General features: G+C 42.4%; 3 protein-coding genes and 3 non-coding genes across 7 annotated transcripts in view; 4 read left to right on the top strand and 2 right to left on the bottom strand.

The window, feature by feature from the left end:
- The window catches only part of LOC130165323 (collagen alpha-2(V) chain-like), a 28,810-nt gene extending 25,250 nt beyond the window's left edge, over positions 1–3,560 (bottom strand). The window contains exon 1 of the mRNA XM_056370507.1: positions 3,091–3,560. Within this exon, the coding sequence (XP_056226482.1) occupies positions 3,091–3,184 (94 nt within the window). The 5' untranslated portion in view covers positions 3,185–3,560. The remainder of the gene's footprint in view (positions 1–3,090) is intronic.
- Positions 3,561–4,871: 1,311 nt separating this feature from the next.
- Positions 4,872–7,673, top strand: LOC130165324 (pejvakin-like). Its single transcript, XM_056370509.1, has 3 exons — positions 4,872–6,210; positions 6,787–6,985; positions 7,501–7,673. Exons 1-3 carry the CDS (start codon positions 6,003–6,005, stop codon positions 7,610–7,612), a joined length of 519 nt encoding a protein of 172 aa, XP_056226484.1. The 5' UTR covers positions 4,872–6,002; the 3' UTR covers positions 7,613–7,673.
- A 619-nt stretch (positions 7,674–8,292) lies between these two features.
- trnai-aau (transfer RNA isoleucine (anticodon AAU)) lies at positions 8,293–8,369 on the top strand. The gene has a single exon. It is a non-coding gene; the product is annotated as a tRNA-Ile (tRNA).
- Positions 8,370–8,498: 129 nt separating this feature from the next.
- trnai-aau (transfer RNA isoleucine (anticodon AAU)) lies at positions 8,499–8,572 on the top strand. The gene has a single exon. It is a non-coding gene; the product is annotated as a tRNA-Ile (tRNA).
- A 132-nt stretch (positions 8,573–8,704) lies between these two features.
- On the top strand, positions 8,705–8,777 carry trnar-ucg (transfer RNA arginine (anticodon UCG)). The gene has a single exon. It is a non-coding gene; the product is annotated as a tRNA-Arg (tRNA).
- Positions 8,778–12,748: 3,971 nt separating this feature from the next.
- LOC130165168 (fibronectin type III domain-containing protein 4-like) overlaps positions 12,749–25,619 on the bottom strand; it is a 46,048-nt gene continuing 33,177 nt past the window's right edge. For both annotated transcript variants that reach the window (XM_056370165.1, XM_056370164.1), the window contains 6 exons: positions 22,903–23,018; positions 19,107–19,208; positions 16,772–16,874; positions 16,574–16,663; positions 15,158–15,324; positions 12,749–13,934 (listed from right to left, as the gene is read on the bottom strand). In XM_056370165.1, the coding sequence (XP_056226140.1) occupies positions 13,893–13,934; positions 15,158–15,324; positions 16,574–16,663; positions 16,772–16,874; positions 19,107–19,208; positions 22,903–22,962 (564 nt within the window). In that variant the 5' untranslated portion in view covers positions 22,963–23,018 and the 3' untranslated portion in view covers positions 12,749–13,892. The remainder of the gene's footprint in view (positions 13,935–15,157; positions 15,325–16,573; positions 16,664–16,771; positions 16,875–19,106; positions 19,209–22,902; positions 23,019–25,619) is intronic.

Genomic DNA, 25,619 nt, shown 5'->3' with positions numbered 1-25,619 from the left:
AAAAGACATTTCTCAATAATTGTGGCCTGTCTTATTCTATTTTGTATCAAATTTCTTTGAAAGAAAAGTGCAAAACTAAAAGAAAGAGGGAGGAAAAAGCAAAAATGGCCACCTGCTACAGGCTTTGTGAGCATTTTTAATCCAGGCAGTTTAGTGACGTCCCTAAGTACTAATTATGTGGTGGAGCCTCTCCCCGCGAGAGAGGCTGGTGTTCCGAAACGGGAGTTATTTCAGGGGAAACCACAGCGGCTGTATTATACGTTGGGCTTGGGTAGAACTTGTGGCTTGACTTTATTTGGGAGAGCACTGGGGTGCCACACCCGGAGAAAAAAACTCCTGCTGCGAAACCTGCTTCACCCTGAGGAGCAGCTCGCAGGCTGCAGCATGTATGAAACAGATAGAATTCAACAAGCTGAAGGGTCTTTAGGCTGCAGGGCTTTATTGGTTTTCTCTCCCTCTGCAACAGACCTTTTTAACCTTTTACTCTTATTTTTATTGAGCTTTTATTTTTTGTTTTTTTGCTGCAGCTTTTGCAGATTGTTCAGAAAAGTTATAAATATATATAATTTTAAGGCAGCTCAGCTTAGTTTGTGTGATTCTGGCTCAGATTTCCAGTATGATGAAAATTACCATGACTACATGTGGCCTTCTTTTTAAAGTGGAAACTGTCCGTGCAGCTTCCTGACGCTGCCTGAACACAGGATTTCTATTTATTTTATCATATTTAAACCACATAAACTGTACCTTTGTCGAGAGGTTTAACACCTGAGGGTTGTATCTAAATCATATCCAGGTGATATATGGGATAAAAAAGGAAACTATTTCTCACTTTCCTTATTCTGTGTTCCCCTTTATTAATCATTATACCACATTTAAAGGAGAAATACAAAATTACGTTTGTTTTTCTTTTGTTCTGGAAAAAGCTACAGTTATAGTTAATTTTTCCCTGTGAATTACTGGATATTTTCTATCAAATGAAACAGTCCAAGAAGGAAAATTCACTCTTTGGTTTAAGTGATTACAATCATCAAGGTCAGAGTCTAATTTAATGGGCATAACTAACGAACCAAAAAGGTTGTGAAGCAGTGTGTTGAGCGCACAGCTTCCAAAACTTCCTCCCATTTAAATCTCAGCTCACGCTCTCTCTTTCCAATTTTCCCCACTCAAACAAACACACACACACACACACACACACACCAGGCCAAGAACAGCACGCTAAAATCTTAAACGACCAGTCAGTATCTTAACAAGCTGACAGCCAGAGTCGTAAATCTGAGCAGACTGTTTCTTCAAAACAACAGCTGACACACGCCGGACTCTGAATTCAGATGAAAACAACCTGAGCTGCACTGATTTCTCTCCCCGGACACAACTGAAAATTATGTATTGATTCCCTTCATACCAGCAGCAGGTTATAGTGTCCAGTTATAGTACTGGGGAAGACCGTGGCCTAGAAATCAGTCTCATCAGTCCTCATCATGTTGGTTCGATTATTGGTTTCCATTCTTTATGCTAAGCTAAGCTAACTGGCTTCTGGCAGATACAGATATTAAAGTGGCATCAGTCTCCTAATCTAAACTCTTTGCAGTCATACTGAGCAGATGTGTATTTGGATTAACATGGTCACTCAGAAATGATTATTGTTTTACAGCTGTTTTTATTCACTTCTGGAAAACTCGTTTTATGTAGAACTTGTCCAGAAAAGTGAAATGATAGTTGGGAGTTTGTTTAAGAAGTTTAAGTTAAAGCAGCTGGAGTAATATTGGTACTGCAAGGTGCAGACTCTCACTTTCTATTCTTATATTTGTCACTTTTAGTGACGCACCTGTCAGTCCACAGCTGGACAAAGACCATCACTAATTTAAAGTTCTGCACTTAAAGATGGCAGCTACTGCTCATGTATGGAACTTTAACTCAGATGTAGGCGAACGTCTTTGAGTTTTTCAGTGGAGGTGATGAAAGCCTGTTTCATACCCAGCGTCCTCTCACTCTGGGTGTGTCCTGTCTGTCTTTGGCCCGAAGTCTGACCAAAATTAGTGGCCTGCTTTTGTCCATCCCATCCACAGAGGCCACATCATTATAGCCGTGGCGTTCGAAACCCCTTCATTCAGCCTCGGCCTCGCACTGAAATAGCCCAGCAGGCCGTGCGCGCTCTTTAGTGTGCACTGCGGCATGTAGAGGGGGAGGGAGGGGGGCGGTGGGGTAAAGTATTTTTGACCCAGAATCACATCCACTGGGACATTTTATTTTAGAAAATATGCTTGAAAGGGAAAAAGCCACATCTCTGTCTTTGAGAAATCATCTTGAATTAGGAGATTTTGCGTCAACCACATGGGGCCACTTCAGCCTGAAAATCAGGCAGAGCGTCACTTCTATTTTCATGACTGTAGGAGAATCGTCAAATCTCGTTGTCACCTTTAAGATTTCTAATCAATTCCTGAAAAGTTTCGCAGCTTCTGCCAGATGTTTTGTGTCTTAATCATCCCTCTGTGGCTTCTCGCAGCTTCGTGAACAGGCAAACAGTGTCTCATTAAGGCATAATAAGCCTTCCCGGTGGAGGCTGTGGGTGTGATTTCAACCTTTGGTTCCTTAACCACGAGGTCAGTGGGAGGCAGAGCAGCCCAGTTTGACATCTAAACTAAAACATGAAGCAGGGAATCTGGGAGAGAGGAGAAACTTCTCAAACCACATCCTAAAGTTTTTTTAAAAAAAGAAGAAATCATAAAGCAGGGATGTATAATGGAAAAAACAAACAGATGCGTTAAAAAAAAACCTAAAAAACACATGAAAATACAAAGTAAATGTTTTTACAGGACTCGTTACTCAACCATGAATCATTCAAAGAGTCAAACATAAATCACAGATATATATCCAGCATCTGCAGCATTGGAAATAAAGAAATACAGGTTGTTTTCATGAAGTTAAAGTCTGTTATCAGCATGGGACAAATGTTTATTTCAGCACTTTTATATCCTTTGTTTGTTGCTTTTTTTGCATAAACCTGTCAGCACTTAAACATATCAGGTATCAACACAGAAAACCAATCGGAGGGCAGAAGGAGAGGTCATATTTGGGGTGGCTGTCACTCACCTTTCTTGGTATCTTCTTGGCAGGTCACAGCGATCACCTGAGCCAAGGTGATGGCCAGGCAGAAAGTAATCCTAGAGCGCAGCGAGGGGCCCATGTCTGCATGCCAGACACGCAGCGTCCTCACACACACACACACACACGCACACGGCCGCCACGCAAACACACGAGGAAGTCAGAGAGAGCCCGACCCCTGAGCTACAGCATCCAGACTGAGAAATCCAAATATCCCTGAGTGGAACAGGCTCCTGGATGAGCGATCGCTGCAAACTGAAACAAGCGCCCTCTTCATCTCTCTCCCTCCTCCTCTCACTCTCCTCCTCCTCCTCCTCCTCCTCCTCTCCTCTCCTCTCTCATCATTTTTTTCTTGCTTTATTTCAAGGCCAACCTCCTCCTCCTCGGGCTCTGACAGTCGCCTTGGAAGATGTAGCTAATTAGAGGCTGCGTTAAATTTGTCCAGCCAAGAGGCCGATGAAAGAAGATGGGCTGGATGATGATGCTTTTTTGAGCATTTCTTTCTTTCGACTATATGGCTGCTTCTATATGTATGAGACACGTTTTCAGAGCAAAATCCACATTTAGGTTTGTTTCTCGAACATCCCTTCATTATAAATGAACCTCTTTCTCTTCTCTCTCTACACCTCTCTTTCTATCTTTAGCTCTTATCCTGGTTTCAGCTGCTAAAATACAAAACTTGCATCCAAAAAGAAACGTGGCCATCATTTAAAATCATTTTTTTAATAATTCAATCACCCATAAATGTTTTGGATTTTGAACAGTTTGACTTTTCTGGGAGGTACGCATATTTACTTTCACGCCGAAGTCACTACGTCTGGCCAGGAAATAGTCCCAGGATGTAACTCAGGTGGATTTTGTTACCTTTGCCCAGAGCCAGGCTAATCATTCTCCCTGTTTCCAGTCTTTATGCTAAGCTAAGCTAAGTTGGTGATAACTCAACATTTATCATGACGTGAAAGCGGCCTTAATCTCACAGATGATATGAATCATCAACTGATGCATTTAACATTCAATATTAAATAAGCCAGAAAAAAGCTTTCAAATGAAGTTTGCTACTTCACATATTTTGTCTACTGTTCCATATTTTTGGAAACATGTGGGTGAAATTATTTGTCGTTTTTTATGAAGGAAGTGTTTGTTTATGACTTCTTTAACTTCTCTCTTATTGAAACTCCACTTGCTGACCCACATCTGTGCACTCCAGCTTGAGCGCTTTACAACGTGCATGTTACACTCGTCTGATGTGTTTTCCAGGCCAAAGCTCTGCCAAGTCGGTGCAGACTGTCAGTCCCTGAGGTGATGTCCCGGAGGAAGAGAAGAAAACAAACAGCGTCTCCATCTCCAGCGGTGATTCCTACACAGATTACTGTCATCTTAACAAGTGATTTTAGCCTGAACTGAGTTCCCAGAGCCTTCTTAAAGGGACGTTTAAGTCTGAGGATGAAGCAGATTTCACTTGTTTCCTTTGCAGAACAGGTCAGGAAGTGTCTGAGGTGCTTGGAGAACAGACTGATTTCCCATTAAGGAGTGAGAGGCAGAAGGGCAGAGCCACAGGGGAGGCGGATGGGAAGACAGTTCCTCCATCAGGTCAGAGTTTTCAGCTTCTACACATTCATAGTTTTATATGTAGTGTGGGGACCTGGTTGTAAGAGAAAATGCGCTTTTGACCCAAAGGTCACAAGTGTCAGTCCCTGAAAAAGCCGGTGTCGGTCTGTCCTCCTTTCCTCCTGAGACACTGAGCAGGTCGTTTTAGACGATTTTAAAGCGTCAGTAGACGTCACGTGGTGTTTGCACTTTCTGTCAGGGATGTAGTTCTGGTTTTCAAACTGTATTTGTATTTTGTATATTGGTATCAATATTGCTGATTTTGGCCCTGGTGTACTTTTTATCAGATCAAAACCAAACTTTGTGAAACCTGTTGTTTAGTTGAAAGTGGCCTAAAGTTCATCACACGCTCTCGTCATACCCTTCATCCTGTCTTCGTCTGCACTCACATCTTTTTAGTCTGACCAGGGGATTCCAGGTGAAATCCTCTTTGGTCAACACTGACACAGCAGACAAAGCTGTGTGGCTTAAGTGTGAATTACAGGAAGATGATTTGTCTTGTCCTTTCAAGGAATTACATTTGGCCAAGAAGTAAAAAATTACAGGGAGCGTATTGTGTAGCACACTAATACTGACCTCAGCTCCTGTGGTTAAAAAAGCGTTTTATACATGTGGTTTTTTTCAAAGCCTCCAACATACAGGCTATTTCTGGATGTATAGACTAGACAGCAGTGTAACCACAGGAGAGATCGGCCCACGACCGTGCATGCAGGACACACACACTGAAAGGTGGACATTATCCAAACTAAAAAAAGCTGCAATGAAAAAACATTAGATGTTACAAAAACCACAGAGACATCCTTAAAAAAAAGATATGATTCAGCCCGTTTTTCAGGCTCACAGATCTTTCATGTATCACAGAGTCAAAGACGAACATGTGGCTCCTGATTTTTTCACAGATCATCTTTTCTAATTGGTGTAATTCCTGTAATTTATTGTAATTATGCAAGTCCTCTATTTTCCTCTTATTAACCCTTCACAGTGAGACTTTTAGTATCAAAATGTACAAATACAGATAAAAATCAACCACCACAATAGGCAAACATGCCGGAAAAATGTGTAAGAAAACTCCTGTAATTTGTCTTTCCACGTGACAGGAAGCAGCAGGCCGACAGTGACCAGGTTAACACGCACCTCGTCCCATATTCCCTTACACACCACCTGCATTATTTAACATCAGCAAACAAGACCAGCTGATACACCCCGTGACTCTGCAGTTGTCTTTGGAGGTGGTTGTTGTAAAGAGGACTATATTTCTTTACCTGGTTCAACACTCTCGTGCATCTCTGGAAATGTTTGCTGCAGCCACTAAGAATTTTGTGAAGCAGGTTGGAGACACCGGGAGGTTGATCCCAGTCCCGAGCCTGAGCGAGGCCGACCGCTACCAGCCCCTCAGCCTGGTCACCAGGAAGAGGAAGAGGCATTTCTGGAAGAAGAGCAAGTACGCCTCGACCCCTTTCTCACTGAAAGACATCCTGGTCGGGGAGAAGGAGATTACAGCAGGTACAATATGTTCCGTAAAGACAAATCATCAAATTTGACCTTTGAGGTTTATTCCACATTATCTGACAGGAGCTATAATAAATATTCTGTCCCAGCTTTTTCCAGCTCGACGTGAACTTATATGATATTTACTCCATCAAATTGAAATATTTCATCTAAATTCAGCTTTTTTTTAGCTTGGAAAGTTTGGGGATCTCATTTAAAATGTAAAATAATGTGCCGTTTGAACAGTTTTTGGCTTCACAGTAATTGAAAGCTACACTTTAATTCTGAGAGAAAATTTGGTGAATATATCCAATGGTTGAGGAACTGTCACTGTAAAAACACTGCATCATATTAATGCAGTAAAAGTCCTGCATTGACAACTAGAAAAAATATCAAAAATAAAATTACCCAGTGCACAAACATGACATCTATGATTGCTATAATGTGAAATACTACACAACTGGTTTATTGTGTGTATTATATTTACTGGTGGAGCAAACTTTAACTCCTTATCATATGTTTTGTATCTAAAATGTGTATTTGTGGAAAATCTTAAAACTTAGTAACATGTATCTACTGACTATTTCCCTGGGGTGTCTTCTTATCAGCTCCTGAACTATGAGGACAAATCCGACGTGGCCCTCAACGGTCGCCTGGGAAACCACATCATCAACGACGTGGGGTTCAACATCAGCGGATCCGACTCCGTGGCCGTCAAAGCCTCCTTCGGCATCGTGACCAAACACGAGCTGGAGGTGCCCACGTTACTGCGGGAGCTCAACTCCAGGTATCCCAGCATGCAGTGTGCAGGTGTGCGTTCAACAGCTGCTCAGGCGGGTGTCATCATGGTGTCATTTGAGACTCATTAGATGAAGTATGAAGCTAGTCCTTTATTAATAATTAATTTAAATGATCTATATCAATTAATCTTGAGATGTAGGGATAAGCTCCTTGAGTTTTTTTTTATTCTGCAATAAATTCAGATGCAGTATCTAGATTCAGTGTTTCCCCTGACAACAGCAACACATTGATGTCTGACCTCTGACCTGTGATAGAGGGAATGTGAGAAGAGGGTTTCCCTGTGAGGATGAATAAATGATCATGTTATCCTACACTGGCACATACAGGACTTACATAGAGGACAATGCAAGGCAGGAAATAAACCATTATATTTTTGTACATTAATAGGTGTCAGATTGAAAGGCGTGTTGGGAATATTGGTCACGCAACCAGACGACAAACGGACAGAAATCAGTGTTTAATGTGTAAAAGCAGTTGTGAGTCCATTTTCTGGTCTTTCAGGAAAGTGGACCTGGATCACTGCCTGGTCCGTCAGTCCAAAGAGAGCAAACGAAGCGTGCTGTGTGTCGTTGCGGAGAGTATCCGCACCACACGTCGCCTTCAGCATCTGTGAGCTGTTTGTTCGACTGGACGGGCGGCTCGGTACGAAGTCTACCCTCTCCCATAACTCCCACACAAACACACACACCACTCAGCTGCTGTGAAGGTGCAGAAAATCAGCAAATTTGATGAGGCTGGACGTGATTTCAGTTCATTTTATACGTTTCCAGCTAAAATAAGTAAATATGTTGAGAGCAAAAATGACTAAGTTAAACTTCCAGAGGTAAAATTAGAAACTGCACCTTTGCATGAAATTGTTCTGCTTGCCAACAAAGCTGAGATGAAAGTGAACATAAATGATAAGGACTGTGGTTTTTGAGAATATTGAAGGTTTGAATCCTTTGTGTCCAACATGGAATACTGTGGGTGTGTTAGTTGTGGTTAACACCTGAGGCCTCTCAGCAGTCACAGCTTCATGCCATGCATTCTTATCTTAAATGGAAGCATACTTAAAGCAATTTCTGCACCTTTACACCAAAAAACTGATCATTTCCTTCTCTAGAGCGGTGGTGCCTGATGTCTTGTGATCAAACTGTGGCACCTGAAATTACAGGCAAATGCTTGATCGCTTCACAGTTTTTGGAAATGTTTAAGAGTGTAAGGCTGAAATGAAACAAGTGAAAAGTGAAGTGTCTTTTAACCTCCTCAAAATAAATGCTGTAATAAATTTTGTTCAGAAAATGAGCGTAAACAGGTCGGTTAGCTTAGCTGGTTAGAGTGTGGTGCTAATAACGCCAAGGTCATGGGTTCAATACTGACCATACTGGCCACTAGTGATAATCCACCTATTAATCCTCCACAAAGAAGCACTCTTCTCTCAGCCTGTGGTGCTGAACTGTTTTTCAGCCAGCCCCAAGATAAATGTTGAATAAATTTTACTCACAAAACCACAGAAAACAGGCCGGTTAGCTCAGCTGGTTAGAGCGTGGTGCTAATAACGCCAAGGTCATGGGTTCGATCCCCATACTGGCCACTACCACTGTCGTGTTTGGGCTTAGGCAGCAAATGAAACTAAATGAAAAACAACTCACACTTTTGTGTTTACCCCGACAAAAAGGTCAAAACAATAAGAAAATGAAAAGGCCCCTTAAGCATTGTTAGGTGTGACCATGTGGCCTAATGGACAGGGCGTCTGACTTCGGATCAGAAGATTGAGGGTTCGAGTCCCTTCGTGGTTGGAATTTGAATAATACTTGTCTCTGGATTTGAAGTCCTTGTTGGAGTTGACATAGCAATTACTGCTACAACGGCTTGAGGAAAAAGTATTGGACTTTGCTCTAAACATCGCGGTGACGCGGAGCAGCATTTGACTAGTGTCTCACATGATGGTAAAAGCCTGCTATATGACAACAAGTAGTTTTCTAAGACTTTTTTGATGTATTTGTTTGCAAATTCTGGTCCGATCCGGTACGGTCTGGTCCGGGCCAGTCAGTTGGACGTAGAAGGGCGGAGCGCCAAAGAGGAGGTGGAGGGTTCCAGCTGCATGTGTGTAAATGAGCAAAAAGACTTAGTCTAAAAGAGTATAAACATGTAAGCAAAGAGCAAGAATATAGAGTATAAATGTAAAGATTGTAAAAGTAGGATTGATTGCAGAGTAACTGATATGAAGTTTGTAAAAATGTGACGTACGTGATGTGTGTGTTCCAGGCGGCGGTCAGAGCTGAGGCCTGTCGACTGCGCCGTGATCCTTCTGTGAAAAATGAAAATGGATGTAAGGTTTACATATGACACACTGGTATGAATGGCCAAATGATATTTTTGCTAAATAGCAAGAGTTTTGCCGATTAATTGCAATGAATAATATAAAAAATTGAATAAAGCATGTTTGTTTTGTGATCCCGATATAATGAGAGCGCCATTACCTTTTGTGATGGGTGGCCGCCAGCTTCCGGCGTGATGGACATGTGAGCGCAAGGGGTGAAGAGCCGGAGTTGGAGCGGTGTGCCGGCCGGTGCCGGTGCCTGGTCCTGGTCTCCTGGTGGCGGGACATCTGCATTCAAAGAAGACACAGGCACATGTAGTGACAGACAGACTCTGTGGGCTGAGATGAGGGAGGGCGGGTACTCTGCCTGACATTTGAGCCGGCTGTGATGTGATCTGGTAGCGTTTGTGATTTGATGTTGAAGTTCCAAGTGGTCAGCATGCAGAGAAGAGAGCGAGCAGAGTCCATATGCAGCACACTTCCTTCCATGTTGTGAAAATACAGAGAAGAAAAAAGCAGACAAAGCGGCGACGGGCTGAATTTAAGACATAAGAAAGCTTGTAGAGAGACTTTTCCTCTGAAGATGAATGAGAATGTATAAAAGTTTAGAAATAAAATGAAATGAGTGGTGTGAATTTTGTCCTGTCCCCGTTTGAGTCAAAGTGTAAGTCCTGTACATTCCGATTGTAATTGTAATCTGATATTTTGTCATTGGTAATTTTTAGAAAGAAGTGTTATTTTTATTGCCTTTGGCTGTATATTTTTTTTTAATTTGAGCTGCATGGGTGAAATATACAGATAAGAGTGAAGCGACATGACTGATGTTCTGTTCCGAGTGAGAAAGATTGAAGAGCTGCCACAACATGCACAAGCAAAGATACACAGTGTTTTCTGCATAGTCTTATCCGAGCATGTGTGGTGAACTGGGCTTGCTAAGTTAGCTAAGTGTGAATAATTTGGTTATTTAGAATTTGAGAGCACTAAGTTGTGATTTTCTTTGACATGACTTGGAAGTTAATGGAGGAGCAACACAGAGGCATTTGATGTTAGTTATTTTGATAGTTGTTTAGAGATATTGAATTGAACTGAAGTTACCGGAATGTTTGTAGCATGTGGTCCCGTCCGTGCTGCCTCCGAGCCGAGGTGAAAGGTCAGACTGTCAAACAGGAAGTGGATGAATCCAATTGGATTTATACAAGGGGGAACCCGGATTGTACTAAGCGGGGTAGAGAACAGAGGGGTGTTTGGCTGTTGCCCAAAACACAAAGGACAGAGCGAAAAGCCTTTGAGAAAGACACTCGTATTGTGTCTGGCTTTGTGGCTCAATGGGTTAGATACCTGCACATGAATTTTGAGGACATGGGATCAAGCCCAGGTCAGTCTATGATTTTTCAAGTCCAACATCCAAAGTGTAATGTAAAAAGTGTGCTGAGAGCAGGCTGCTGAATGAAGAGAGGGAACGGGCCAGAGAAGACCTGAAGTGCACACAAAGTGAAATCTAGTGCAAAATTCCTGACTAAAGCACAACTTAGCTTCCTTAGTTAGCTAGCTGTGAATAATTTGGTTATTTTGAATTGGAGACTACAAACTTCTGATTTAGTTTGACATGACTTGGAAGTTAATTGAAGAGCAACACAAAGGCATTTGATGTTAATTTTCATAGTTGATTAGTGATATTTAATTGAATTTTGTAGCATGTGCTCCCATCCGTGCTACCTCCAAGCCAAGGTGAAAGGTCAGACTGTCAAGCAGGCGGCATGTGAGTCCAATTTGATTCATAAAAGGGGGAACTCGGATTATACTAAGCGGGGTAGAGAACAGAGGGGTGTTTGGCTGCTGGCCAAAACAACCGTTATTGTGGTGATATTGAATATAGTGAAAATCCACCATGAAATAAAATGTGATTTCTGCTTCTTAATCTTCAACTTTTGTGGAATCCTAAATTTTAGGGTGCTAATTAACACTTAACTTCATCCTGTGATAAATTTCCTTGCAAATCCCTTTCCTCATATTGGAGTACAGTAAATGGAGTAAAAGTTATTTTTTACAGGCCACCCCGTCTCATCCATCACCACTTAATGACTTCTTTAAATGTCACGGTGGAGGGTGCTGTTATACACGTCGGATTAAAATCTCATTAACTCAGAATGAGATCCTCAGCTCTCAATGTTTCCTTCAAAGGAAATCTGATGGCACAACATCAGTGATTCAGTCAAAGGCACTTGATCGATCTTGTTCCCCGGCGGCCGCTCTCCCTCTCTCCTTCGATATTACCCCCGACTTGTCACAAAACTCCCTCACAGCATCAGAGACGATGATGTGCCCCGGGCAAGCTGTGATATTTCAGTCTGTGACCTGCCCTTTACTTCACCCCTCACTGCGGATTCCTCCACTTTCCTGCCTTTTGTTTTCCTTCTGAAAGAGGGAATAAAGGCGAGGAAGAAGCAAGGAAAAGCCTAAAACAAAACCTTGATCTGTGACCTCTGACCCAGGAAAGCCTAAAGCTGCAGCCCATGTTCATGGTGACATTTGCTTTTATTCAAATCAACTGAAAATATATGCATTCCTTTGGAAAATATGCATATCCTATCCACTTGGCATTGTAGCTCATCTGTTACCATGCTAACCGCCTCCACCTGCAGGGAAACCTGTGCTTTCCCATGAACCAACACGTAAACCTCGTGATTGATGTTCACAAAGAAAAAACTTTTTCCTTCCATTTTAAATCTCACTAAATATATATATATATATATATTTTTTTTTTATAGTAAATCAGTAAATATGTCAGAAAATGGAAATGCTTTAGTATTTCCATTGATTACAATATGACATCGACACTGTGATTAAACGTGGACATAAAACATTAAACAAAATACACAAATCTGAACCTGCCTGAGTTGTGTGTATCAGTATTAAACAGTTTTCTGTGCATCTATGTTACACTGCAAACTGGAACTTCCAACAGCTAATAGCATCCTTTAATCATACTGAATTTCCAAAAACTGGCCAAAATACTTACAGCCTGGACTGCATCTATCTACCTACTCAACTGATAGAGTTCAGGCGCCATCTGTTGTCCGCACCACAAACTGTATCTATCAGGACAAGATGATAAAAATCTCTTCATTTTGCACAGTTACATTAAGTAAAACAGATCATGGCGTCACGGTATTCTCAGCAGTGACACAAACGCTGGTATTGATATCATATAAGTCACATCATCTTGTTTTTCTAGGGAAAAGAAAATTACTACAGAATATTAGTAGTGCACGTGCACATAGATATCGACAAGCAAGTGATCAAGATTAATGTCTGCGCACACGCACACAGCGGCTATTGATTAACTGATCATCTGTAAATCATCCTAATGCAGCAGCTGAATGCAGGTACTGATGAAATGCAGAGCGTGTGCATGTGCACGTGTGTTTGTTACTGTGATACCACCACAACCGCATTTCATGTTTATTGAAACTGGAGAATACAGAGATTTAGAAATTTTAAGCAGACTCTTGATCCGGTCAGATACACAGTGAAAAAAATCAAATGAATACAACAGAAACAAACACAGGTCGTCATCCTTCGAGAAGCTGCCGAGCAACTTATACACAAAATATCAACAACTCGTATCATACTCATAATCCAAATCAATCCAAGGTTTTAGCTGTAAGATTACCTCACTTACCTACTACATTTTCTTAAATTGACTAGATTTTCTACCCAGTTGCTGCAGCTGTTGCTTCTCTGGGCAATTTTAACGCACGACAACAGATTGCAGGGAAGTATGCTAAACAATTTAAAGTGATGAATCAACTAAATGTCATTCATTTAAGTCACAAGAAGTTCAGTTCTGAATACAATCAACAAACTTATTTGAGTTAATGGGAAAAAACATAAGCATGAAAGTTTACAGTGTGTTTTCAGCCTCCGACGTTATCGTCACATACATTCAAAGATTTGTTTAAATTATACTTTGATTTCTTTTAACTTCAGTTCACCTGCCTTCAATCTATGTACATATTCTAATTACATATAATACACTCGTTCTGATGTTAGTAATTATTGATTATGGATTAAAAAAATGTATAAATCACATAGTAATATAGTAGTCGAATGCGCACGTGTTGGAAAATCAATTAGTTTGAGGAGGACAGGACGTGTTCGACATGCTGGCAAATATTCACATTTAGTCTTTGACATCAGAGAGAGGAAAACTTTTTTATACAACAGGAAATGAGTTGAAAATACGCTGCAATGGTACGAATGGTATGATGCCACAGGAGGCCAGTGTACAGCTGTTTCCATGATGTTTTAATGCTGCCGTCTTCTGCCACTAGAGCGCAGTAGTCATCCACTTCATTCACAGCATGACTCCTCAGTTTCATTTGAATTTCATTTGCATGGAGTGCTTCTCACTTTGCCCATATTTTACAATAAATTAGACTCTCACCCAGCAGGTCTATCAATTCTCTGTTCCTCATGATAATCCCACTGAAGTTCCTCCGGCAAACGCCGCCCGCTGTTGCACATCGTCAGCTCCACCCGTCCCGTCGCTGCCGTACAGCACAGTGAGTTTTTCAAGTAACATCCACTCTCAGACCCTAATGATGCTGATGGAGGAGGAGGCTCTGTGGAGCTGAGACAGAAGCAAACAGTGAGATGGGGGCTGTGTGCACAAACACATGAGTCACAAACAGAAAGAGACAGAGGGTCACATACATGAACATGACTCAGAAACATCAGGAAGGCAGAGACTCAGACTCACGTGCACCCACACGTGCCTTAATGCACTCCATATATAATGTCTGTCAAAGATTTATTATCTAATCAGTGAGCTGCTCCACTCGTGTGTGTGTGTGTGTGTGTGTGTGTGTGTGTGTGTGTGTGTGTGTGTGTGTGCGTGTGCGTGTCAGCTTTGAGGTTCAGTTCTCACTCACAGTGTTTTGGCTGAAAAATTAAAAATAACTGACTGTGGGGAGGCTGAGGAGACACTCCTTGTTATCAAGGCAACCAGACATGAAATGAATCGTGTTTTGCATGTTGGGTTTCGTTCTTGCTTTCAACTTATCTCTGCCCTGGGGCGACATGTGCCAACAACAGGGTTTTTGTTTTTAGAGATCCTGATGCTAAAACTGCACCAGAAACAGTTTTTTTTAATTAATATGCAGTCATGCCATATGAGTGAACTCGCAACATATGAAAAATTATGACGAACTCTAGTTTAAATGTGTCAGGTGTGTATAAAATTCTGCACAAGATACAAGAAACATTTACATTTTACTGTCTAAAAAAGTAGCCCGAGGTTATATTTTGTTATTAAGCTATATTTGTATAAAACTCAGTGACTGCCTGCTGATTGCTTCCAAAAACAATATGAAATGAAGCTATTTTAAATTTGGAGCTGCAAGCAGAAATAATCTGCAAACATGTCATGGAGAAGAACCCCTTTCCGACTTTCTTCCTTCCATTCCTTAAAAAAATGATACGTCAGTCGTCCTAAGAGAACCGAGTGATTGCTGTGCTGCACCACTGATGTTTCATCACTTGTATTTGGACACAGATCGACCTCGTCAGATTGCTCACTCTTACAAAGATGCACAGCAACAAACCCAAAAAGCGTTTGCAGCTAGCTCTTTGTTTCCAGCCTGGTTGTTTTATATTTAGCCATGATGGCAGCAGCTCTGGTTGCTAGGAGATCTCTGATGCGTCTACAAAAGCCCTTCAGAGGAAACAAAACACTCCTGGCAGCCAAGAATGATCATGTATTATATAGAGCTATGCTGCAGCTAAACAAAAGCTATGGAGAAGAGGAAGAAGTTTTCTAAATGAAGCTCAGCGCTCGGAGGAGAAATGAGTCACCCTGCTGCTGCGAACGGCTCCGTTGTGGTAGATGGGTGAGCTGCCGGCTGAAGGGTTGTAGTAGGAGGAAGTGGCGCGGACCAGCGGCCTCTTGGCTTTCTCCTTGGTGCCATTGGAGTCGTTGTCTTTGATGATGTCATACTGTCGGCAGAACAGGGCGATGACGGCTGAGGAGGACGAGATAGTAAAAGCAAAGTCAAACACATGAGGGAAAAGCGAAGAGCATCTTCATCTGCATGTGGACGTTATCACACCTACATTCAGTTTACTCATCGACGGGCTGCTGAACAGGCCCAGGAAGACTACTACAGACACACAGCACGACCACAGACACACAGCATGACCACAGAGAGACACACAACATGACCACAGACACACAACATGACCACAGACACACAACATGACCACAGACACACAACATGACCACAGACACACAACATGACCACAGACACACAACATGACCACAGACACACAACACGACCACAGATAGACACACAACACGACCACAGACACACAACATGACCACAGACACACAACATGACCACAGACACACAGCACGACCACAGACACACAGCACGACCACAGACACACAACATGACCACAGACACACAACACGACCACAGACACACAGCATGACCACAGAGAGACACACAGCATGACCACAGACACACAGCATGACCACAGACGCACAACATGACCACAGACACACAGCATGACCACAGACGCACAACATGACCACAGACACACAGCATGACCACAGAGAGACACACAGCATGACCACAGACACACAGCATGACCACAGACGCACAACATGACCACAGACACACAACACGACCACAGACGCACAGCATGACCACAGAGAGACACACAGCATGACCACAGACACACAGCATGACCACAGACGCACAACATGACCACAGACACACAGCATGACCACAGACGCACAACATGACCACAGACACACAACATGACCACAGACGCACAACATGACCACAGACGCACAGCATGACCACAGACGCACAACATGACCACAGACGCACAGCATGACCACAGACACACAACATGACCACAGACACACAACATGACCACAGACACACAGCATGACCACAGACACACAGCACGACCACAGACACACAGCATGACCACAGACACACAACATGACCACAGACACACAGCATGACCACAGAGAGACACACAACGTGACCACAGACACACAACATGACCACAGAGACATATCATTGAATCTGTGGGTCTTGCCCTTATGTAGGAGGGGTGGGGTGTGGGGGTGGGGGCTTTTACATCTCTGTGCCCAGGGACACGCTGTCTTCTCATAATCTGTCCCTGAGAATACTCCAATTACATCCTTACCTACACACTGTGGAGCACACACACACACACACACACGTCCAGGCTGACCTGCCCACAGCAGCAGCACGGTGGTGATAATGAGCAGCTCTCCTGTCTGCAGGTGTGGCGTCATACCCAGACCTTCCATCGCCGGTTCATCTGAGGACACATGATGATTCAGCACCGTCACATTTAGAATGATTATAATGATCGTGATAACTTATTTTCTGAAAATGAGTGTCTACATATGTGTGTGTATTTATTTACGGTGGTCCAGGACTCCGGCTGGATAATGGTCACTTCTCTCCAGAGTCCTGAAGTGGACGGCACGGCTGGGTTGGCTGTCACCGTGAGGGCCGACGGACTGCACCTAAATCCAGCCAAAAAAAGGTGAGAACATCCAGTTCTCCTCATACTCTTAAGGAAATAATGAAGGAGCCATATCATCAGACTGCTCGGAAAATACTGGGTACATTCCCAGCCAGTCATTAATGGCGGATGACATTATGTAACGGTGAGAAGAAAGTGGCTGGCGAGGGTGTATTTAGCGAGCAAATGGTGCTTAGGTTCTTGGCCGGGATCCTGAATGATCACTGGAGGACGGATGGCACTGTAAATGTAGACGCAGAGTGAAAGATAAGAGGGGGAAAACAGATTAGAGTGAAAATCCATCACAAATGAAGCTACTTGCAAGAAATAAGTTTTTCATGGTGTATTTCTCATTCAGAGATATTTCTGGCAGCGACAGGAGTTGGTCACAGTGAATATGAAGTTCAACAGTCACACAGGGAGAGAAATCCACCACAGAGCAACAATTACATCCACAAGAGGTCTGGCGGTGCTGCAGACTCCGCTGTCTCCACCTACACATTGAACCTGGGGGTTGAATTCAGCAGGTTTTCTGTGGAGGCAGCTGTGCAAGTCATTCTGGGAAAATAACGAACCACGGCAGAAGTGGGTACCATGCAAAAGTTAATTACATCATTTCATTACAATATAAGTCATTAAAATTCATCTGAAAGGATCCAAAACATTTCTCTACTTGAAAAGTTTCAGGTTTGATCTGAGCAGACAGAGAAAGACAGATTCTCCTTTTTTTACTTCCCTCCCCGCTACAGGAAGGTCAGAGGTCAAATTCCAGCCCCCCCGATGCTGGCGAGGATCCAGTGCTTTGCTCAATGACACTTCTGCAGGGCATATGCTTGCTGACGAGCTTATTTAACCGAGTCCTCCAAGTGAAGGACAATCTGTGTCGGTCTATTAAGCCATAATGGATTATAAAGTTTAATAGAGTCATGATAATGGAGTCGCATTAAACACTCCTCCTTCAGAGAGGAGCTGTAGTTTGTGCTGGCTTTTGATTGAAGCCAAGAAGACGTGTCATAAGGACAGTATTGCCACCGTATGCTAATTATGCGCCGAGAGGAGGTTAATAAAAGTACGAGTTCATTTCTGAAATGCCATTTATTATCAGTGAAGTTCCTCGATCGAAGCTGCCCCCGCAGACATCTGTGACTCATCTGCAGATTTCCTTTTTTTTTTACATTTTTACAAGTCAGACATAAAACAACAACTCTAAACTCAACTCCACTTGTTATCTGTTTCCAGATCTTTCAACCGCATTGTCATGGTCATCCGCAGAGGATGTATCTCGCCCAGTTATCATGAGGACGTGTTACGTTTTCGCATGATTCTCACACTTGTTATCACATGACTGCATTCAATACTGAGCTATCTCCATGACTAACATCTGCTGAGGAAGACAGTGAAATGTGGTTGAAAGCTCAGGAAAAAAAAAGCTCTAATGTTAACCCTGGTTACCTTTAAAATAATTTGCATTGCATTCCAAGGTGTACACTGCTTCACATGCATAGCAACTGCATATTTAACTGAACAAACACGCACAACATCATATAATACACCAGAAAATAACTAAATAAATCGCTCACTTTTCATTTTCATTCACTGCAGTTTGAGACTTGGCTCAACTGTCTGACCCCAGTCTGTGAGCAGATGAGTAGCAGTTTAGCTTTAGGCTGAACAGAGCGATAACTGCACAACACTGTGTTAAAGATTGGAAAAATAATAACAGAATCTCTGTGGTTCCTAAGAAAGTAAATATGTTGTTGTACATTGCTACTCCGAGTTAAATACATAAATATTTGTAGGAGGAAACGTGTTGAATCTGCGACACTGGGATCATCTTCAGTGCCAAACAAAGACAAGAGTGTAGCATCGTCTGAAAACGATGTACTTGAAATATTAAGACCCTGAGGTCGTCCTGAGCGTCACAGAGGGAGACGAAGATCAAATCGTCTCTGCAATAAAGAGAGCACCAGCTGTAGTTCCAGGCTCCTCTGCTGTAAGTGTAAGTATCAATGTGACAACAGCATCATCTGTGCCACTATTTCGTTTATGTGCAACCTGGTAAGTGTCCAGTTTGCCACCCACAGGCCTGGCGAGCTGCTGGACCACAATTCTTTCTCATCACAACAGCACAATAATCACTGGGTTACATTATTGCAGCGTTTTTGAAGACAAGCAAGAGCGTGTGTGTGTGTGTGTGTGTGTGTGTGTGTGTGTGTGTGTGTGTGCATCTCACCTGGACACTGTAGTGCGTGTCCTCGTCCAGGTCCCACAGCACGCACCAGCGGCTGGACGTGTTCACCTCTCGGATGGAGCGCTGCATCAGGCCGTCCTGCCTCTGGAGACGGGACACATGTGCAGATACATGAGGACGACAACATGCCACCTGGTGGATGCTTACGCACACTTACGCCAAGCAATGTGGACACATGAATATGCACACTCATGCACTCAATTAGCATGTAAATGACAGGAATTTAAATAAAAACTTTGGAACTAATCATTGTATTTAATTCACAACTGAAAACTGCCTTGAAAACAGGTCAAATCCAGGTCTGTATTCAAGAAAACCTCACCAGTCATCAGCTCTAATTTAATAGAAAAAATAACTAGCTGCATTATTTCACTATATACAGATGTTACAAATGCAAATACAGCCTGAGTGCTAACAGGCAATTTCACCTCATATAAATTCAGCTCAAACACTCGCTGTCCCACTTGAGGAAATTAGGTCTGCAGGCAAGGTAACGCCAGCAATCATGGTTTGGAGGAAACAGACAAAGTGTCATGTACGGACACAGATGCTCTGCCAGTGCAAAAAGCAGCTTTTACCACAGAATAAGTCTTTAACTGTCACTCAACCACTGGCTTTGAATTGAGGATGATTCACAACATCAGAGTTCAATTGAAAACACAATAAAAAAAAAACCTCTAGGTTCTAATTAAACAGCAGCTCAGAGTTGAAACGATTTACACAGTGTGAATAGCGTCTAAAATCCACAACTGTGGCTTCTGGTGTTGTGACACTGAGGTGTAAAGGGGTTAACAGCCGCAGGGCGAGAACTCCATTAAGCCTCACAAACTGCTCTTCCCACTGGATTAAAGTAAAGTTTAGTTTAGAAGGAGACACGAGTTTCCCAGTGAGTAAATGTGGCCATAAAGCACTAAAAGCTGAGGAGAAGTCAATAAAGAGGAGGCTGGCAGGACGCTCCGGGCCCTCCAGATGTCTGAATCAGACACTCAGCACAGTCAGAGCCGCGTCCTCTGCTCCTCTGGCAGCGCCGCCGGCAACGGGTCAGCGAGGAAGGTTTTACCGGGAACAAAACACAAGATATTTTCTGGGCGTTAAAAGGATTGTTAATCAGTGCCGGTGACTCAACGGTGATTCTGCAAGATTCTCAGAGTTTGGAACAAAAACCAGACAAATCCATCAAAATCTGAACACGATGGTTTATGGACTTTCCTGTATTCTACTGTTTACATCTAACATTTCACACCCCGATGCTGCTGCACAGTAACTATCACAGTGAATACTACAGAAACTACTGTGCGATTAGTCCCCTACACCCATAAACCTGAGAGGCAAAAAGTAAAGACTGTAAGGCACTTCCTGCTGCTCTTTAAGCTCAACAGCTGTGAGCGCTTTGTAATAATTCAAGGCAACATTTCATTTGTGTTAAACTTCGTCTACAGAGCTGCTTCTTCAACATTTTCTTTCAAACTTTCAAGCGTCAAACGAGAAGAAGAAACAGTTCTGTTGTGATTATTCCTCAAACTGTAAAAGTGGAGGAGGCACAATAGGAGTTTTTCACTTGGACAGAGTCATTGTAGCGTGGCGGCTGATGGATCAGCTGAGGCCAGCCGATGCTTTTTAAAAAAAGTCTCAGCGAGGACAGAGGAGGCGCGTTGTCACGCTCAAGGTGACCTCACTGAAATGTTCCCTGTGTGACGAGCAACCCTGGAGCACACAGGTGAAGACTAAGTGTGGTTATGCAACTGTTTTCAGGTCAGGACAGAAGTCAGCTGTTCAGTGTATATCAGCAGTTTCTTCTAGCAGCAGGAAAAACATACTTTAAAAACTATCTGCAGACCTGGGTGGATTTATTTCACCGACCTCCATCCACAGATACGAATTAATCATCAATTAACTTTGTGTCTGCGACAGTTTGGGATTTATGAATCAGAAAAAGGATTATTAGGAGTTTCATATATACATCTTGAATTGGGTTACTTCCTGTGTGTGTGAGTTGCATAATGCGTGGATCTCAGCAGCTGGCGCTCAGGGAGTTGGAGCAACTTCAGATGAGTGAAGCAACTCAGATTCACTCGCCCTGTTTCTCCTTCACAAACAGAAGCCTCAGCTCGTTACTGGAAGACACAGTGTGCGAAATAATCTCCTAAAGCAGCAGAGGTCTGTATGTGGATCCAAATCACATTGCAGCTAAAGCTCGACGCTGAACCTCTGCTGCTTGTTTTTAAAAAACAGAGGTGGATGGAGGTAAGCTTGATTGACAGGAGGCAGCGGAACTCTATATAAATGCATTTCCTGGGATTTGTTGCCCTTTTGTGCAGAGAGCAACTTTTGATGACTAACACTAGAGCTCAGTAGATAGATAAAACTGCATGCATCTACCTGCTCCTATCACCTCCCCTATTAATATTTGAGAGGGTTTTTACATAAGTGCTTTCTGAGGTTATGGCAGGAGATGTTTTACATCCCCATCCCTCTGTTTTTTGAGAAGATGCCACAAGGTTGATGGATTCTGAGTCAGACGTGAGGCGACTTTAAGAGGAAAAAAAACAAAAAAAAAACACGGAGTTGCTTGGCATGGCCACCGCTGTGGATGTTCCTCCGGTGCGAGACGAGTCCCGGCCAAATAATTTCCACTAATGGAGACAACTCCCACTCAGAGCTCGGCTAATGTCTGATTCTCCTTTTGCCAAACCGTGGGTGGTAAAAACTGATTAGAGTGAGCCGAGGTTTCAGGAGAACAAAACGTGGTGATTTATGAGCAGAATTAATGTGAAATGTCTATTACAGCGATGCAACCGGGGGCACTTGTACTCCAGGGGGGCACTTTCTGTTTAGTTGTAAAGAAGCTCAACTTATTAGAAGAAATCTGAATTGATTATAAAAAAAAGACTCCATAAAGAGTGAACAGAAACACCTGTGTTGCAGTTGGAAGTGTATGAAAACCAGTTAGCAAGAGAGCAAAGAATAAAACCTAAATTACACCATTCCCACTTTCTAAGAATTATATTTCAATTCAACTGTTTCCATTATAAACATTACTCTGCTTTTTCCTGCTAATTGGACACTCAGAAAGCCGCACGCCTTCCTTTGGCTGGATCTGTAATCAGGAGATTTGTTTTTTTATTATTGCTCCAAGTCCCAACGTCAAGCAGCTGCCGGCCTCGACATTCACAGGCTTCTCCAGTTCAATGTTTATGAGCACATTCCCCTGGCATTTCCAGACTTTTTTGTTTTTAAGGAGACACACTGGACCCATCGTGAGTCAAAGTGTCTCACAGAGAAAATGCTGACTGTCTACCTGCCTCGCGAGTGACACAGCGTTTTAAAAAACCCCTGCAGACAACAGCAAGAAGAAGAAGGGGGAAAAAAAGAAAGGAGATGAATCCACTCCAAGAAATAAAGCCAGGTCACAAAAAAAAAACACAATTCAGCTCTGAATAAAGCAGCTTTCTGGCCCTGAAAGTGGCAGAGATCCAACGTCTCTGGGCAATTTATTTATAATTTATATCCCTTCAATTTGTAGCCCTGCAAAATTAATTGGCCCTCAACCAAACGAGAGCACGGGGGGAAAAAAGGTTAGATCAGGCTAAATTTGATGTGAGGCAGATTGACTAAGTTTAATGGGGAGGCTGAGAAATTATTTTTCAAGCTTTTTGAGGATTAAACCAATTAAGAAAAATCAATCTTTGGGCTCAATTGCCATGCACTAACACACACACACACACACACACACACACACACACACACACAGTGATGGTACAAGGCTACTTTACTGTACCTGCTGTGAGATGGCGTATCCAATCACAGTATCTCCCTGAGGGACGTTCCAGGTCACCATGGCCGAGTGCGCCCTCAGCTGGGTCACCGATACATTCACTGGGGCTGCTGGCACAGCTGTTAAAACACACACACATACGCACACACACACACACACACACACATTAGTTGTTTGGGACGGTCAAGAGCCCCCGCGTCTAGTTTGCAGAGCGTTCTTGTCCTGCTGCAGCCTTTCAAAATAAGAGTTGTATAAAAACTTTTTTTTTAAATAGCCACATAAAACACAATGTGTCCAAAAATATACAGACACCTGAGCTTCATATCTCTGTGCTTATGATTACTAATCACGTTTCTGAGATCAAACTCTGCTACAGTTCCTGAAAATGCACCAAATGGCCAAAAGTATGTGGACATGCCAACATGTGACCAGAACCAGGAACAGTAATGTGACGTGATAACAAGGCCAGATTTTGGAGCCTGGCTGCAGGGACTTGATGAGACCAAGTTCACAGTCCAGTTGGTCCTAAATCTGTCGGACGGGGCTGACGTCAGCGCCAAGTCCTTCCACGCCAAAGTGGAAAAAAACATTTCCCTATTTATTGGCAGAAACATCAGTTTCCTGAAGCGTTGAACTGACCTTTTATCGAAACTAAGGGTCCCAGCCAACGCAATGAAAACCAGACAGACTTTTGGCAATACAGTGTGTCTGCATACAAAACCAGCTGGACCAAAAACTTAATTGATTACACCTCATAAATCACGATTTTATTGTTCATGGTTTCACCAAAATAGAAGTAAAACTCCTCCCTTCAGAGTCAGAATTTGAAGTCATTGCATCAACAATCTGTTACTTCTCCTGAGGATGATTATACAAGATCTCACTCTTTATTTCTCTCAGGCAAATTAATACATTAAAGATGAAAATACTCACATGAATAATGCACATCAGTCCCCTGGTCTCTCCTAAGACTGTTCTAAGTTTAACAGTATTTCTCTTCTTTGTTATTTAGCATTTTCTTTTACTTATTATTTTCATCTATACATGTTGCTGTTGCATTGTAATGTGAAGCACATAAAGTTTAGTTGAAAATTCTTCACTAGATAAATGACAAAATGGGTCAGGGAGTGAGTCATTGCAGTGTCCTGATCTCAAGCTGGACGTCCTGATGTCCCTTTTTTTGTTTCTTTTTCTTTTTTGGGGGGGGGGGTGGGAGTTTCTATCACGGGCCTGTCCAAGTGTCCTTGAGCAAGACAGTGGTGAGGATGGCTTCCCTGCTTCCCTGTCTCCTCTGTCACTGTGATTGGCTGTGGATGAAAGTGTCAGATACATGGCTAAAATGGAAATGTACGATCATGTGGCAAAGGATCACACACCCACACCCACACCCACACCCACACCCACACACACACACACACACACACACACACACACACACACACACACACACTGTACTGGCACACTTGAAGGCTCATGTTAATGATTCTCTGGGGGCAGGTTGAAAATGATGGAAAATCCTAAGTGTTGGCCGAGAGAGTGTGAGATTTTTTATATCTCTAAATCATCAGTAAAGCTGTGATGTCCACTGAGATGGAGGGAACACCAAGGTAAATAAAAAAGATGGAGGTAAACAGCAAGTATTATGAGGGAAGAGAAGAAGGAAAAAGGGAAGGAGAGAAGTGAAAAACAGACTAAATAAAAGGGACAGGAAGGTAAACATCTGGAAGAAAGAAGCAAAGAAAGAGAGTGAAAGAAAAAAAGACAGGTGAAAGAAAGAAGAAGGCACAGAGAAAGACTGAAAGGTCTAAAGCTTGAAAAATACACAAAAAAGAAAGAAAGAAAAGAAAAAAAGGCAGAAACACACGACAAAATAAAGAGTTGAAAAGAGATGGAAGTAAAAAACAACAAAGACAAACAGAGACACAAAGACAAAACAAGACAGAAACACAGAAAAACAAAACTGAGACAAAAAGAAATAAAGAAAGAAAAAACACAAAGAAAGACACAGAAACCCAGGAAGGAAAGGAAGGAGGGGAAGAAATGAACAAGCATCCTCCAGCCTCCTGGTGATGATATAACATCTAATGGAATCAATAACTGGATTTTTACTGCGAGTCAGGAAGTATTGATGACTTCACTTCATCCACTCCAACTTCTTTTTCTTTCTCTTTTTTTTTTTTTTTTTAATGCAGGACAAGAATAGCACTCCTCATTTCTCATCAATTTGTCGGCTGCAGAAAGCAATTAATATGAGCTCACTGGAGGAGTGTGGTGTGTGTTTCTGTGTTTCTGTGTGTGTGTGGGGTTAAAAGGAAAACACCATCAGAAGTGAAGAGCAGCCAATTAAAATCAAGGCTAAAGCAGCACATTTAAATGCTGAGGTTTTGCATTATGTTCTTTAATATTGAAGTCGCAGTGAAATTTGGATAGAAAGAATAAGAGGTTAGGGGTGAGGGCCGGCGTCGCTGGCTCACTTCCTGTTATGGAACTGAATTGTGTTAATAAAAACAATCATCTTGCAAAGTTTGTGGAGCTAATTATCTACTGTTTCACACTGTTTCATTCACTGGCCTTTTTTAGCTTGCTAACCTTTTAGTCCGTCATGCTCATAATTGTATATTTGCTCCTTTAATATGTTATTTTCTTGTTTTTGCTAGCATGTTTACATGTTCTGTTTATTTACTACTTACATTATACATTTGTTTTACTTGCTTTTATTT

The sequence above is a fragment of the Seriola aureovittata genome, chromosome 24 (assembly GCF_021018895.1).
Source record: "Seriola aureovittata isolate HTS-2021-v1 ecotype China chromosome 24, ASM2101889v1, whole genome shotgun sequence".
Taxonomy (NCBI): domain Eukaryota; kingdom Metazoa; phylum Chordata; class Actinopteri; order Carangiformes; family Carangidae; genus Seriola; species Seriola aureovittata.
The sequence above is the reverse complement of the archived record's forward strand: the minus strand, read 5'-3'. Positions and strand labels throughout refer to the sequence as shown.